General features: G+C 35.0%; 1 protein-coding gene across 8 annotated transcripts in view; it reads left to right on the plus strand.

Annotated features, from left to right (window-relative positions):
* Positions 1-18052, plus strand: part of Dmd (dystrophin) — a 2621826-nt gene that overhangs the window by 2227373 nt on the left and 376401 nt on the right. For all 8 annotated transcript variants that reach the window (XM_029534042.1, XM_029534043.1, XM_029534037.1 and 5 more), the window contains exons 58-59: positions 7954-8074; positions 8691-8959. In XM_029534042.1, the coding sequence (XP_029389902.1) occupies positions 7954-8074; positions 8691-8959 (390 nt within the window). The remainder of the gene's footprint in view (positions 1-7953; positions 8075-8690; positions 8960-18052) is intronic.

Raw genomic sequence — 18052 nt, forward strand, 5'->3', positions numbered from 1 at the left:
TGAGCATTTAAATCATCTTCATTAGCCTTCTATGGTAATCTGTGTACCTCCTTGTCCTACCCCATGACATTTGCATATTTTTATTTGTCTGGCTCTTTGGGCTTCAGGTTGGGTTTTCATGTTCTCTCTTCCCTGACTCCTACCTTATGGCTCCAAATCCTCCATCCTCCCTGCTGATCTCACTCCATCTCTCTTTCCTTTGACTGAGGAATGCCCCATGCTATTCTCTATTCTACCCAGCCTTTGTCGGAAGGTATTGACAAGGCAGAGAGTAAATGATAAGAATTATTTACACAAACTTAAGACAGGAAATTCTCGGTATAAGCATTAAAATGCTGTGTCCTGATTGAAACAAGATTTGAGGGCAGAGAAATCAGCATTTGAATAATACAAGGGTAAACTTTACACAGTGTATAAAAACATTATGCCTGCACAACAGATGTTGATATCTACCTTAGAACAATGGCACATAATTGGTGCTCAACTTTTGTTACATGGATAAATGAAATGAAGCATAGTCATGCAGCAGTGTATAAAATAGCATTACAACTTATAGGTTGTCCACATAACATAAAACTATCAATTTGGTCTGTCTCTAATTTTCTAGAACCAACTACTTCTTTCTTTTTGCATATTTTACCCACATTGTATTTAATCTAAGATTTCTTGAATTGTAAAGATACAAACAATTAATCCTGCCTTCTATCCACTTTCTTAATGTCAAAAAGTTGCGTGAAAATTAAAGGTTTTTTTTTTTTTTTTGTCATGCCAGAAACTCCTGTCTTTTCTTTCAGTTCATTTTAATCCCCCATGACTCACATTTAAGAAATTAAGTTGTGAAGCTATGGTATAACAACAACTCAAGTGACAACCAGGTGCGGTGGCACATACCTTTAATCCCAACACTAAGGAGGCAGAGGCAGAAGGATTTCTGAGTTCAAGGCCAGCCTGGTCTACAAAGTGAGTTCCAGGACAGTCAGAGGTATACAGAGAAACCCTGTCTCAAAAAAAAGAAAAAAAGAAAAAAAAAGAAAGAAAGAAAGAAAGAAAGAAAAGAAAAGAAAAGAAAAGAAAAAGAAAAAGAAAAAGGAAAAAACTCTCAAGTGACATCCCAATGTTCTTTCATAATTGATATAATCATTAACATTGAATTTTTCTCTCTGCTTTTAACAATGGAATTGTATTATTGCATAGTGGTTCAGATTTTCAGTTTTTTGTAACTTTTAACCCATACTCTTATTTTATAGACCTCACTATAACATTTATTACAAGTTTCTTCTACCTGATCTATATTGGGCCTAATTCGTTATACTGTGTTTATTCCTTTTCCTAGTTTTCCAGGGTCTATTGGATTCTCCTGGTATAGTCTTGGTTTTCAGTTTACAAGTTTGTTCAGCATCTTGGTGCACATAGGCACTCTCAGCCCTCCATTCAGAAACTCAAAATTCTGAGGCAGGAGGATCAAGGGTTCAAAACTACTCTGGGTTACATAATAAAACTCTGACTCAAAGACAAGTACCAAAAAACATACAGAAACAACATTAAAGGTTTAGCATCTAGAAAAGACTTAGTATAATATATATATATATATAATATATATATATATATTATATATATATATATAGTTAGCTTATTACTAGCTTTAATCTTATTCAAGTCACTCTTCTTAAAAAGTCTTTTCTGTCTGCTTGTTCTCTTTTTAAATTGCTTTCTTTACTTCCTCTTTTTAAATTTATTTTACTTCCTCTTTTTTGCTTTAGGAAAAAGATATTATGTAAGTAATTTGCACTAGGTATTTCTACTTCTTCTTCTACCCCTTTCTCAACTAAATGTCTGTCTCAGGCTATCAAGCAGTCCAGTTAACACTCCTTAGTGCAAATCTGTCTTTGCCTCTGTAAATCATCTTCTTCCTTTTGCAATACTCACCAGGACTTCCAAACTCTGTATATTTGCTTTCTCATGATATTCCATTTTCCTTCTGCTCATTAAATATTAACATGTAGGCATTCAATATTATTTAGGTGAGCGAGAAAATGATGGTTAATTTTTTTCCTACTGACTCTACATTTTACTGCCCAAAAGTAGTCTACATCTTCAAGATGTCCCATATACAAATGCCAACCTTCATCTTAGTATGATTGTAATATTAGGCTTTACTAATTTTATGTTTAATATACACATGAGGTATTCTGGACCCAAAGAAGGTTTTTTCATTGTTTTAAAATAAACAGTCCTACCTCCTTCTCCTTCTTTCATAATGACATCCCCTAGGGCAACATGGTAAATGGTGATTTTAAAAAAAGAAAACACCTTCCTATGTAAGTACTTAGTTGTGCTATAAGCAAGAGACCAAAGATTATAAAGGAGGAGCCAGCTGTCCTCATCTCCAAATGAATCTCCTTGGAAACATAATAGGCCTGAATCTAACTCTAATTTTCAAGGACTTAGCTCAATGCCCTGCATGTCTCAGTTTTTACAGCCCAGATTTTTTTCTGATTCTGGGCTTCATATGTTGTAATTATAAGCACCTAGAGATCTGGGTTTTGTCTTTGTTTTTTTTTTGTTTTTGTTTTTGTTTTGACAACTGGGAATTTAGTCTAGCAGTCTCTCAACTAAATCCTTAACCATTTGTCCTTCTTGGATCAGAGAAATTTGAGAAATTAACCAGACAGATGGTACACATCTCATTTGCATGGGATGGGAAAGTTCTCAGCAGGCTAGAACTATTAGAGGTATATAGAGTAGTCCAAGAAAGTTTATTTCCTCACCCTTAGTTAAATTGTATCCAGAATTCACTCATATACTCAATGTAAAAACTATGAGTACTTCTTGCTCCTTCTGCATAGCTGCACTGCCTAAACACTTTCCTACTGTGCCTGTCTTTTTCTTGTTGTACTCTGGCTCTGGGTTGCATCCTCACAATCTTACATGAAGCTATTCTTCTAGTTGTCTCCAGTTAGTTTTCTTTCAAATCCTTCTTTCACCCTTCTCAGGTTTAGGTTCTATAAAGGAGCTTATCTTACCTATGAGAATGCATTCTAAGATTCCCCCATGAATAACCCAAACTATATATAGTTAGTTAGTTAGTTAGTTCTTACACATGTCAGACTATATAAGTTATACATTATCCACAGAAATATAACTTACTCTAGATTATAGCAACTTCTGCATATATTTTTTCAATATCCTTATGAAGATGAGCATCTTCAGAGATGGAGAGATAGTTTAATACTTATAAGTACTTTATACTCTTGTAGTATAATCAGGTTTGGTTCCTAGTCCTTCATAACCAATTGTAACCCCAATTACAGGGGATCTAATACCTTCTTCTAGCTTCCACAGGCACCTGTACATATGTGGCACACATATGCACACTCAGACTCATATGAATACAAGTAAAAATAAAAGATAAGGAATTTCACCATTTCGCTTAAAGGAAGTACTTTTTAGTTTTTCTTTGAATTCTCTAAATTGTTAGCATTACATCTCCTATTCTTTGGAGCTTGTAGGATATTTGAATTCAAGCACTGTGGTATCATGATAGTCAATCACAATTTATTTTATTTTATTTTAGATATTTTCTTCATTTACATTTCAAATGATACCCCTTTCCTAGTTTCCTCTCCGAAAATCCCCTATACCCTCCCCCCTTCCCCTGCTCTCCAACCCTCCACTCCTGCTTCCTGGCTCTGGCATTCCCCTATACTGGGGCATATGATCTTCACAAGATCAAGGGCCTCTCCTCCCATTGATGGCCAACTAGGCCATCCTTTCCTACATATGTAGCTAGAGACAGGAGCTCTGGGGGTACTGGTTAGTTCATATTGTTGTCCCTCCTATAGGGTTGCAGACTCCTTCAGCTCTTTGGGTACTTTCTCTAGATCCTTCATAGGGGACCCTGTGTTCCATCCAATAAATGACTGTGAGCATCCACTTCTGTATTTGCCAGGCATTGGCATCACAATTTATTTTGTAATTTTCCATTGTGTTCAGCACAGATAACCAAAAATAATTGAACACATGGAATATGCAGCTGTAAATAATGGAAGACCACTGTCTTCATTTCCTGTATATTTTTGTTCACTTTTTTCATTTGCTTGTTTTGGAGGAGGGATCTCATGTAACCAAAGCTCTGCTACAGAGGATGATAATAAACATAATCCTCCTGCCTCTATCAGCTTAGTGTTATAATTAACAGACATGTGCCAACATGTGTGACAATTTACTGTTGGCAATCAAACCTAGGACTTCATGCACACATTTTATCAATAGTGCCATATCCCTATTCATGAGAGTTATCTTTTTTTCTTCCTTTATGTACATATATATTCATAGATATAACATGCTTAGTCTATGTAATGTTACTTGCATTTTCAGGACTGACCAGTTGATATAGGATAACAAATTGGTATGTTCTTCCCTTGTGGAGGACTGTTTCTTCTATGCTAGGCATTCCATTGTGTAGTTGTTTATGTAAGGCTGAAACCTCTTGGTCTTTTCCCCTCACATGTTTTCATACCTATCTGTGTCATCCTCGGTCAGTTCACATTAGGGCAGTAATATTGGTGAAAATTTTATGGCTGTAGCTTCTGACATTACTAGGAGATACAATCTCCCTGCAAACTCCATGAGCCTCTCTCTACCTCTTAGTATCTTTCTGCCCCCTCGTCACAATGCTCTCTGAAACTTAGGGGCATGAGTTGTTTTTGTAGATGTAGCCATTGGAACTGTGCTCTACAACTCTGCATTTTGATTTGTTGTGGTTTTCTGCTTCCATCCATTGTAAAGAGAGGTTTCCTTGAAAAAGAATAAGGACTACATTTATCTGTGGGAATGATGATAGCTATTAAGATTATAGTTGGGGATTGTGCTGGTTTTGTAAGGTGCTAGGTTTAAGTTTTCTATAATCTATGACTTCAGTAGCACTGAATAGTTGGCTATATTTCCAACACCAGGTAGGATTTCTGTCTTGCTTAGTGGGTCTAAAATGCAAGTAGAGTACTGCCAATTGCCACCAAGTTATATGTGCCACGACTATACCCTCAAGGTTATCATCTCATTCTTGTGTTTGTTGTGATTCATAGACAGAGCTATAAAGAATTCTTGGTTGCCTCCCTTTATTGTATGATTGACATTTGTCCTTCTAGTACCATGAGAGCTATTTCTCAGAGAGGAGACTTTCAGGTTACTTCCATCTCTGGGGACTATGTGCCCTGTATTTGAAATGCTTTGTGTTTGTAGTATTGAGAACTTACATTTTACCACCCATGATAGGCAACCAATGGCAATATACATAGCCTGTAATGTTTGGTGATTCTCTTAGACAACACCCTGGCCAACAACTCAAAAGATGGATTCTCATGACTGGTGCTGGGTTTTTTTTTTTAGGTGGTCTTGGCTCTTGGAAGGAGCATTGTGTGTTTGTGTGTGTGTGTGTGTGTGTGTGTGTGTGTGTGTGTGTGTGTGTGTGTGTGTGTGTGTGTGTGTGTGTGTGTGTGTGTGTGTGTGTATACAGACTTATGACTTATATCTATTAAAATTTTAAGGTAGATAAATAATAGTATGATTCCTTAGATAAATATTAGTATGGTTCCTTGAAAGTTTCTCAGACAATTTTACTATCACTTTATCCATGTATCCTTCCTTCTGTATTTATCTTACTACCCTTCCCTAATTAGAACCTCATCTTTTTTTCTCATTCCCTTTATCATGTTACTTCTACCTTGACTAAACACAAATGTACCCATGTTACTTCCCTGCCTAAATTTTTCAAAAGTTCATAATTATGTACAAATATTGCCCAAGCTTTTCAAAAGTCTGATGCCAAAATTCGGCTTCAAAACTATACTGTATTTCTATATACTAAGTTACTCATGTTAACCCTGATAACAGTCTTTCCTTAATCCTAACTTTCTAGAAGGGCAAGCCTGTTTAGAGATAGCTATACATACTATATGGTATTATGCCATGTCTCTGAATGTGCACATTTCTCTTTTTTGAATATCCTCTAACAATTCATCTCTGACTAACTCATGTTTATGCTTTAGAATTAATGTACTTAAAATCTTCTAGAAATCTTTCCCAGGTTGTATTGAACTGATTTATATTTTTAGCTCTTACTGATATACTGCAACTTCATAAATAGAGGCACCGATTTAGACTCAACTTTTTGTTTCTAGTATATAGTGTAACTTAGACAAAGAAGTTTAGTGTAGGGAGCCATTATTCTTTTTATATTTAGCAAAGCCTGTATCATGACTCACTTCAAGTAGACAGACACATAAAAGACATAATTTGTTTATATTTGTGAAAGTTGGATTATATGAAATACAACACTACAAAAAGTGTATCCACGTACATATACAGATACAACACATGCATACATATAGTGGCAGATGCACAAACACACATATGTAGAAATCAAATGAAATGTTATAGATAGAACCTGACTTCTCTGTAAGTAAAGTAAATAATCATCTACCCAGTGTAATTTCAAGGACACACGAATAGTTCATAATATAGAAAATTCTTCTGCATGTACAGGCTGAATCCAAATAGTTTGTTATTTATATTCAGAAACCTTACCTCTCTCTCCTGAGTCATAAATAACCTTAACAGATCAATTATTTTATAAAGTGGCAAACTCAGGGTCCTTTTAAATGGTGAGCACCATTAAGATTTGACAACAAATATTATAATACAGTTCTGAGGTACTTTTGTATCAGAGTGCTGTCTGAAATTTAAAGGAAAGCATTGCTAAATTTCCTAGTTATATAATAAGACTTAAACTCAGTTGATGGCATTGCTAAAATAAGATAGAATTGAAAATAGTTTATAATTAAGCCTTGGGGCATAGTAATAATGATTATTATTAATCAGCCATATTATTGCATATGTGATACTTAATATCTTTTATTAACATGATCACCTAAGATATCAAAGAATCTGGGTCAGCAACTATGTTTTTATTCTTGAATATTAATTTATGCATTACTGTGTGCCTCACTGGATTATGTATTAGTTTAGAGTTTTCACTCAAATTCTAAAATGATTCTTTCATTTTCTTTTATCCTTTCATTCTTTGGTTTTGTTGTATTTGTTTGTTTAGGGGTATCACAGAGCTAGGATTCAATCCAAGACATCCTGCATTTCATCTTTGGGCATGTTTCCTCCCTGTGCTAGGCATTTTTCTTTCTTATTTTGGTCCAATATGTTCTTAAAGGCAAAACTGATTAATTTTTTTTCCTATCTTAATATAGATTAAAGATTAAAATTGTCTACCAACCTGACTACTTAACTAAGTGTTTGAAAGACACCTATTCTAGGTCTATTCATTTATAAAAAGGTATTCAAAATGCCTGTATCCATAATAGTTCCAAAATATCTATTCTTCTCAGAAAAATCACAATATAAAATATAATGGGTACTTTTTAAAAATACTGATCATTTTCAATAGATTAATTTGGCAACACTAGTTTACACAACATCAAACATTTTGACAGAATTATCAGTTGAATTTGTTGCATATTTCAATAAGGTCTAAATTTCTCCACTTAACAGTGAATATTTTCCAATATGTACTAGAAGTCATTATTTAGGGAATATTTAGATCTTCATTAACCAGGGTAGGATTTTACAATGTATCCTTTGTGATTTTTATCTCTATATCCGCTAGTCAGGTCATATAAACAAAATGAACTTATCTTAATATTAAGACACCACCTGTCTTGAAAGCTCCCCAGCTTTCCTCAGAGAAAATTTGCACACCCCGTGGTTTGCTCATTAACACTGAGACCCAGGTAGCCTTTCTTATCATTTTATGACTTCCAGTTTATAAATAAAGGAGAGAGAAATTGACTGGGGAGTTACATAAACAAGTGCTGAGCACCCAGGATTAATTTTGAGGAGCATTCCACAAGCCAAATAAGCATTTCTTTTCATCTCATTTCACAGGCCTTCAAGAGGGAATTGAAAACTAAAGAACCTGTAATCATGAGTACTCTGGAGACTGTGAGAATATTTCTGACAGAGCAGCCTTTGGAAGGACTAGAGAAACTCTACCAGGAGCCCAGAGGTAATTGAATGTGGAACTGTAATAACATATTGATAGAAGGCTCAGTGATGAGAGCACAACCCATCCATGCTTGCTGCCAGAGTCTGTATAGCTCTCACACGTCAGGGGTAAACAGAATCAATTCAAATTAAATGTAGGTGTTGAAAAAGAATACAGAATCACAAACCATCATGCACACTCCTGTTTTCAGTCATAAATAAAGCAATCAACGATCAGCTATTTGAATATTTAGGAAATAGTAAACAAAAGAGCTTATCTGTGATAAGAAATTCTATTGTTACAAAGACTGCAAGCTAATTTTCCGTTTAAGCTGACTGAAATAAATTGGAACTGTTCAGCACGTGCTAACATTTTTCTCTCTGAAAGCTTAAATGAATCTTGATTTACCTGATTGACAGAAAGTAGAACAGATTCACTAAGGAAGACAGACAGTTTAGCTGTGCTTGACTATATCAAAATTTATGCCGAAGTGTAAAAGAGCCATTAATCAGTAAGTTGGCCTCTTGTTAATCTATATTCCTTTCCTTTCTTCTAGTCTGACCTTTTCAACCATGTTTTTTTTTTTTTTTTAACAAAAATGGATGTGCCCTTAAACCTTGTCATATTGCCAATTTAGAGCTGCCTCCTGAAGAAAGAGCTCAGAATGTCACTCGGCTCCTACGAAAGCAGGCTGAAGAGGTCAACACTGAATGGGACAAATTGAACCTGCACTCAGCTGATTGGCAGAGAAAAATAGATGAAGCTCTTGAAAGACTCCAGGAACTTCAGGAAGCTGCCGATGAACTGGACCTCAAGTTGCGCCAAGCTGAGGTGATCAAGGGATCCTGGCAGCCAGTGGGGGATCTCCTCATTGACTCTCTGCAAGATCACCTTGAAAAAGTCAAGGTACTGTGTGATTTGCTTTGTTCCACAATACTTTGAGAGACCCCCAAAAAGTGCTCATCTATGTGTGCTCAGTGTTGTCATCACACAAAGTTAAATTATAGGGCCTATAAGCCTTAGAAAGAAAGCCTTTTTTTTTTTGCCTCATTTGAAAGTCTTTCACACGGGGTTTCCTCCAAGAAAAGTCAGTGATGTAATCATTTGTCTTTCTTCAGTGATTAAAAAAATGAAATATTAAGGAGTCTCATTAGCATGGTAGGTAGTACCTCAGGCTCACAAGATGAAATATTAAAAAGTTACATGAAAAGTAATTTTGATTTTTGCCATTAGGAAATTAATTTATCATAAGTAGATGGGGTTTACAGGATTGGTTTGGTTGTTTTTTATGGAATTTCTGATTAGTGTGTGTGTGTGTGTGTGTGTGTGTGTGTGTGTTACATAGTATTAGAACAGAATAAAAATATACTTGCCAAGACCAGAAGCCCCAAATTGCAACTTTATCCTTAGTAATAATACAGCTAATCTGAAACAAAACAATGCATTCTCCAGGACTTTTGCTAATTGCAAGTGAAGTACATATAGTAACTTTACAGTCAGCATTATGTTCTTTTACATTTTCATTGTTTTTGTATACCATTGCTTATTCTCCCTCAAAATGTTATTAATCCCCCTTTTCAACCGCTGTCTTTTTTAAGATTCCTATTATTTTTTTACTTATATAGATGACCTGCTCACATCCATTAACCAGTCAATGTGTGTGGCATATTATGGACACTGCCTTTAAATATTGAGTAAATGAATTAATAATTCTATTATCTACATTTCTGCATCATCCTGACTTTTCCCATTTTAAGATAAAACTCCTTACAAGATATAATGAAGGCCATCTAGTTAGGATAACTATCTCTCTTCTCCTTATCCCTGGCTTTACTACTACTGTTTTAATGACTCACATACAGACAAGCCAGCATCCTTATCCTATGCTACACAAATGGTTCATATTTTCTTATAACTGCCTACCATTTACTTTCCCTCCATCTGAATGATCATACTTTGTATGTCTCATCAATTCTTACTGAACCTTCAAAGCCCAAAGCACATATAACTTATTTATGTAGTCTTCCATAAATATCTACAGTGCTCTCAACTTCTACCAAGGGAGTTTCATTTTATTGACACCAAATCTGACACCCCAAACTTTGGTAGTGATAGTCTACCAAATTAAATTTATTAACTAAAATTGATTATTAAAAAGGAGAAGCATCTTTAAAGCCACCATTTCCATGTTATATTTAACTTACCAGTATTAGCCTTTGTGTTCCTCATGCTATAGAGGATTCTCAAGTAGTGGCCAAGTCAGCTAGCTACTTTGAAGACCATTTGATATACATCTCAGATCCCTGGGGATGCCATCTCAGATCCCTGGGGATGCTTTCAGAAAACTCTCCTCCGTTCTCCATTTCTCCTTTCAGGTTTTAAAGCTCCATTAGTGTTTTAAAAGTTGTTACTTGGGTCACTACAAATACATGCTTCTGATGGATTTTCCGATAGTGTTATTTCATTAGCTGATGTGCCCTTTGATTATTGGGAAATGGATAACTGCTAAGTCTCTGGACTGTATGAAAATGCTAGCCGATCATTTTCATGGTGATAAATATTACAGATGACGATGAATAAATGTCATGTTTATATAGGCAATGTGAGTCATTAAGAGAATCCTGATGTCACAAATAAGCTCCATAAGAATACATACTGGAATAAAAATTACTTTTCAAATGCCTTTCTACTTTTTTGGGGGGAGGGGGGTTTCTCAAGACAGGGTTTCTCTGTATAGCCCTGGCGGTCCTGGAACTCACTATGTAGACCAGGCTGACCTCAAACTCCACCTACCTCTGCCTCCTGAGTGCTGGGATTAAAGGTGTGCACCACCATTGCCCAGTGCTTACTAAGCATTTTAAGGATACAGCTGTGACTACTCACTTTACAGGAATAACATAAACAGTTACTGGACTACATAGGTATTTTATTTTCTTGTAAATGGAAATAAAATAACTGAATCACTAGGTCATCTGCATAGATATGCAAGAGAAACATGTAAAGGCTTTCAGAAAGTTGTATAGCTGGAGGGAGTATTTACCCTAATGTTTTGTATGTGCTGACCTACAACATCAGTCCTTTAAGCAAGTGAAAAGAAAGATAGGGTGAAGAAGATATGGAGGAAGATAAGTATGTAGAGAGATTGATGAGGCTGATTTATTGATGGTGTATTGGTTGTTTGGTCAATTTATACAGAGTCTCGCTATATTTATCTAGACTGCCCTTGAACTCTGGAGCTTAAGTGATCCTCCTGCTTCTTTTTTCAAGTAGCTGGGATTGATCTAATAATTTTGAACTCAAGCTCTATGAACAATCCCAAAGTGAAAATGGTTGGGGAATCGTTTGAGTTTTCTTGCTTTAATCAACCATAGTTTCTTCACGCAGAAAAATGCTACATCATTCTTGCCCTTAGTTTAGTTGATTTTACTGTTTGCTTTTTTTCCCCCTTCATGTTGGAGTTTGAACTGAGACACTAATGTATGTCACCAATACACACATTCAGCTATAACTTTAAACACACTATCACATCTACCCCCAATTAAGCTTCCAGGCCTTTATCTTGACATTTCTGAATTTGTTATCTATTTGTATATATTTTGCTTTTGCTTATACAAACTTCTAATATGTTATGGAGAAGTCGAAGACAGAGATTCTATGAGTTTTCCCTGTAAAACACATTTAATGTGATACTTTTATTATATCTTCTTGACATTTTAACTGAATATGATTTCATGGTATGTGAAGTGGATTAGAGAGTATATTGGAGCCATTATACCATTGACATTGATATTCAACATAAATATTAAGAATTTAAAGAAAAAACTAAAAATTGCATCTTCTTAGACCTTTCAAACTGAATACTTGTGGCTTCCTTTCTTAAAGAAATGTGTCAGAGAAATTCTATCCCAGAATTTTTCATTGAGAAAACAAAGTATATTTTCTCTGAACAAATAATGTGAACTGTGATGGGATGTATTAGAATTTCATTTTCACTTTGGTAAGCAGAAAGCATGCAGCCATCTTCATGTAATTCTATCTTCCTTTACTGTTACTGGCTTCTTAATCATGTTTCTAATGGATTTTTTGTTAATATTTATCATTGACTTTAAAAAAACATTATATCCTTTCATGGAAGTTTATGAAAATCATAATGCTTTCTTGCACAGTTACAGTATGGGTAGAAGGAATTCCTACAAACAAGACAAGCCTTTTAATAGTGACATAAACTATTTAAGTTCTCTAAGCATCAAGCATCACATGTGGGCATACGTGCACAAGTACACTGACTCGAACTTGCCTATATTAATGTCAGAGTTGATTTTGGAATATATTTCTCAATCACCTTTCTATATTGTTTTTGTGCATGTTTTGTTTTTTTTTCCTCCTGTTCTGTCTTGTCTTGCTTTGAGACAGAACCTGAACCTGAAGCTCATCAATTGGATAGAATAGATGGTCAGTCAGTTCCTAGCCTCTACCAGACTCCATCTCACAGGGTTATAGGCATGCATTGCTATGGCCAGCATTTATGTGGATGCAAAGGATCCAAACTCAGGTTCTCATATTTGTGCAGCAGGAACTTTATATATAGTTACCTTCCTGATTTCCAAAGGTTATCTTTGCAATGAAGTATAGATTTACTGCCTAGAATGGTGTGGGAAATTTTATCGATAGGTTGCTCAGTTCTATGAACTTCAAGCAAAAGAAATACTTTAGGGAGGCTTTTGTTGTTCTTGCTTTTATTATAGTAAACAAAATTGTATATTGAACCTTTGATCAAAAAGGAAAAATAAACAAAATAATAATCCTTCATAAAACTAGATTAAATATGGAACCAATGCTTCTTACATCAATACAAAGCACATACTGGTATTGTTCAAAAGCACATAATTTGGCCTTTAATTTCTGAGAAAATTTCTATTAAAAGGAATATAATACAGGCTCACTGTACACTTTAAAAGTATCGCAATGGAAAGGTCAGTGTTGGCTTTACTTGAGCTTGTAATGTAAAGTACAAATTACTCATCTTAAAAAAGCCTACCAAATTATTTGTTCAATGTGAAATTAATTGTAAGTTAGGGTTGCTAGGAGAGCTTATTACTTGTTCCCATGTTACCCCTCTCACTTCCTGCTTTGTTTGTAAAGCTAAAAGCAAATTACTTAGAACAACAATGTCAAATGCTTTTCTTTACCCAAAGCATCTGAGTTTAGATAGCACTGTGTATGTGTGTTTTTAAAGTCTCTGCCTCAACTTGGGCAAATAGAACCTTCGTTTACCATGCTATTGCCATCCTGTCTTTGAAACTTCTGAAAAGGCTGAGCAGAGTAATTGTTTCAGACATCTGTTTAGCATACTTTGAAGTGCATATAAGTCCTTTTTCAGTTTCATTTGAACCCCAGCTGTCTTCACCAAAGTCTATAATCAATCTGAATTAAGTTGTCCTACTTCTCCTAATAAGTCTCTTATTAAGTTCTGCATCAACCTCTTAGGGAGACTTAAAAGCTAATTCATGTAGAATTGCCATTTTCTACTAATTCATTTGTCAGCTTTCCAAACTCCAGCAGAAACAATTGCAAAGACTATTAATTTGGCTCTTCATAAACAACTTATATAAGTGTAGGATACGTTGGTACTAAGCAAACAATTTAAAACAGTGGGTGGGAGAAAATGAGTTGATATTTTCTTCTTTGACTGTTTTGTGGTGCCTTCAACTTCATAAGCATAAAGACATTGATTTAATAAGAGAAACATCCTTCTGCTTTTACTTTCATAAAGAAAATAATTACTGAGTAAGCCTTGCTTAACAAGAGGAAAGGGATTTACAACAGTTGGAAAAGGAACATGTTCTTTGCTTATTGAATTTATTTTAATTTGGACTTCTTTGTGTCCTTCTGATGGACTGTGATAAAAGAAGGAGCTAGAATTGGTTGCCATTCTTATTGCATCCAATTAACATTGTACAGCTACTCTTCTGGTCATGGGATATTTAAAGGAACATGGATTATCAAAATATTCTGCTAATAGGCTCATCTGATATTATTCAACTGAAGATATGTTTAATTCGATAATAAAGATTTCTCCAAAGAATACAATCTTTCTTATTTGAAAACAGCATATGAAAATCTGATCCTTTAGTATGCCAATCCTGTTTACTGAGGATTTATTACAGAAGCTTTGTATGTGGCTGATAATTACAAATCCTCAAGCATCTTAGATAATACAATATTCAGAAATACTTAACTAATGCATTCTGAATTAAAGGATTTACAACATAATTCATTCATAACATTTATACTGTGGTTAAAACCTATACCAAGAAAAATCTTCCCTCATTAGAAAATATGACTAATTTATTTCCTAAAGAAAATTATATTGAAGATTTTATTAGTAGCATCTCAGTTTATCTGAGGATATTATTTGGCCTCAAGCTAAAGGAACAAGAATTTTTGTTAGCTTGTAAATATAGGTGCATATCCTGTAGTATATTAACTAACAACAGTTATAAAGAGTGTTATTTTACTAAAATTCAAATTTCCAAAGAAAGGATAATCATCCTTCCATTGTATATTTCTATTCTCATTGATACCTACCAAAATGGTAACACATTTTGTGCTATAATCATGTTATTTTATTATCATAAATCAAACAAGAAATTATATTAAAACAAAGAGCCCAAGTAGTGGGCTTCTGTTTTCTCCTTTCCGTGTTCCAGAACAATTTTTAAATTACAAATTATTAAGCCTTTTACCACCTTCTATTTACTAAGTTACTCATAGAATTGAGTCATTTGTTTATGGTGAACCTGTTTTATGGGTATCATTAGAATATATGTAGCTATAAACTAATATAACTGTCTTGTTTTAATGGTGACTAAGAAAATATATTTTCTTTCATAATAAGATATTCTTCATACTATAATAACATTTACAGTAGGTTTTCCTATTAAAGACATCTTTCAAAAGGACTGCTTCTAATACGTTTCTATTTCAGTTCCCCAACATTCAAGGTATGACCTAATACTGCCTTCTTCCACCCACTTACTTCCTTTTGTTATGACCATGAAGTGTCTTTAGTGGTTCCTGTATTATTTTTTTAAGTTCATGTTAGTTTCAAGGTCTTCACTTAGGAAATGTTTGTCATTTTTTAATGTGAAGAAGCTGTTATCCGAAAATCTTAAGTGCATTCACCTATAAATACGAAAGCATCCTTTGAAACCTCAAAGTGAAGGATTACATCATTTGTGGAGAAATCATTTCTTCCCAACAGCTTCATTCACTTGCTGCAAATGCACAGAGTTGGCTATTATTACCACTTCAGATTTATCTTTTACACTTTCACCTGGTAATTGTAATGCAAAATTTCTACGACTCTCTGTAATTTTGAATATGTATTCTTTAGGGCTTTTATTAACAGTCCCTTAATGACCTGACCTTTCTATTCTAAGTTCCCTGGAAGCAGGTCCCTAGAGATGAGGTCAAGGAACACAAGATGTATAGAGGGTCTCCTTTCTGGTGAAGCCTATATGGGAGTTAGGGGATGCATAACCGATGAAAAGAAAGTTCCAATCAAATATTAGATCTCAGACAACACCTGACTCTATGTCCTAGTCGGGGGGGGGGCTACAAATCACAAAGCAGAATCGTTTCTATTTTATTTTCATCCAAAATGCTGCCTACCCTCCCAGAGTTCCTTCAGTCTCTGCTTCACCTCTGAGAGGGTAGCCCATTCTCCCTAATATCCTCCAACCTAATACATCAAATCCCTGAAGGATTAGGTGCATCCTCTCCCATTGAGACCAGACATGGCAGCTCCCTACTGTATATGTGCTGAGGGCCTCAGACCAGCCTGTTTATGCTCTTAGGTTGGTGGCTCAGTGTCTAGGAGCTCCCAGGGGTCCGGATCCAAGTAATTTAATACTGTTGGTCTTCCTGTGGGGTTTCCATCCCCCTCAATTCCTTCAAACCTTCCTCTAACTTTTCCACAGGGGTCTCCAACCTCCATCCAATGTTTCTCTGTGGGTATCTTCCTCTGTTTCAGTCCCAGTGGAGGTATAGTGACACCAACCCAACTACAAAACTGTTGACTGGAAATTGGTCCTGTCTAAAAGCAATGCAGGGACAAAGATGGAGCAGAGACTGAAGGAATGGCCAGACAGTGGCCAACCCATTTAGAGACCCATCCCATAGGTAGGCACCAATCCCTCACACAATTAATGATGTTATGTTGTGCTTGCAGACAGGAGTCTAGCATGGCTGTCCTCTGAGAGGATCTAGCCAGGAGCTGACTGAGACAGAATCACCACTTTGTATGCCAGCCAGTCACTGATTGTATCACTAAATGTACATTGATAAAAATGTATCAGCTAGCTCTGAGGTGGCACAAACCCTTCTTTGTAGCATTTTTCACAGTATCCCTCCTACTTGTGGTGTTTTCAGCTAACAGTGGTAGTGAGTGGAAAATTGGAAGGAGATATACACAGTTGGCATGTAGGTTCTGTATCAACAAACTGTTGATCATGGTCCACCGTAAGTAGTAGATTAGTGCACTAAATGGTTATTTCCTAGCTTATGGAACTGCCATCAGCAGTAGTCCCTGCCTTAGAGAAATCAGGAAGTAATGACACATTAATAGTCAACCATCAGAGTAGCTTTGGGTTGCCCAGGTCAGATCAAGTGTCCAAATAAAGTGGTGTGGCCTAGTAATGTGCTCAGCTTCTGTCATTCAACGTGGTCTTCTGAATAATGGTTTTTTTATCATGCAAAAATTCTTTACAAGTAGTAAAAATGTCCCTTTTATGGAAATGTCACCCTCTCACCACCCCATCTTCAGCTATCTATCTGATAGAGTAGTAGGATGTAAGAATTAATGACAACAACTAATAATGATAATTATTTGTAAGAAAATGACTTCAAAGTGAATAAGATTTCATAGTTATAGAATCTATAAATATCTGGGGAGTCATGTCTACAGCTTCTCATTAAGAATGCCATGAACATTCCATAGCAGTGGTTCTCATTATGGCATGCAATAGAACCATTTGTAATGATAGTAGCAACCTAGATAGGAGATCCACTTCTCTACAATTTCTGGTTCCAGAGGTATACAGCAGGCACTGATTCTCCCTTTCTAACTGCTTCCCAGGTGATAGTGACACTCTCATCTGGACAGATATTTTGAGAACCATTACTTAATAGCAATATTACCCATACACTTACTTGTAGTGAGTTTTAACTAAAGTATCTCCTGAATGTTCATTATGTTGTAAATAATAGAGATGTTTCTTCTACTGTTTACAAACATTGCTAAAATTAGTTCTTTTGTATTTCTTATACTAAAAAAGTTACAGAAATATTTTTTTCAGAAAAAATTTATTGAACAATTTTAAAATAAAATTTTATTGAACAATTTTAACAATATGTTGATAGTCATAAGTAATGTCATTAGTTACTTTTCTTATTCACCACTACTTAGAACATTTAATTTAAATATCAGTACAGACATATATCCTCTTGGAATAATTAATATAGTATGGGTAGAAATAGTCATTTCACTCATGAACCTTGAAATAAATGATGATCTATGCATCTCTCAATCTTTTTGTGAAAGGTACTCACAGTTATTTATGCCAACTTTCTTATTGGTATTTTAATGATATCAGTATGAATAATTTTAGGGTTACTTCAATTGACCTATGATATAATTAATCTTTTTAGTACTGACATTGAAGTTAAAATATACAATCCCATAATTTTTATTTTTATAACTCTCTAATACATTGTCAATGACAACAATAAATTCTGTACTTCATTTTCTGCCAAAATACTGACTGAAAGTAAGTATGTTATAGTTTCTGAAATCTAGGGCATTCAGAGCAGTTGACACGATTCAACAGTCTCTCAATAAGACCTACTTGTTAGATATGAATAGCTGATAGCTTCCCCAGGAGCTTTATTCATGATAAACTTACCTTGTCAACTTACTGAGGTACTGTATTCAGAATG

The sequence above is a fragment of the Mus pahari genome, chromosome X, assembly GCF_900095145.1.
Source record: "Mus pahari chromosome X, PAHARI_EIJ_v1.1, whole genome shotgun sequence".
NCBI lineage: Eukaryota > Metazoa > Chordata > Mammalia > Rodentia > Muridae > Mus > Mus pahari.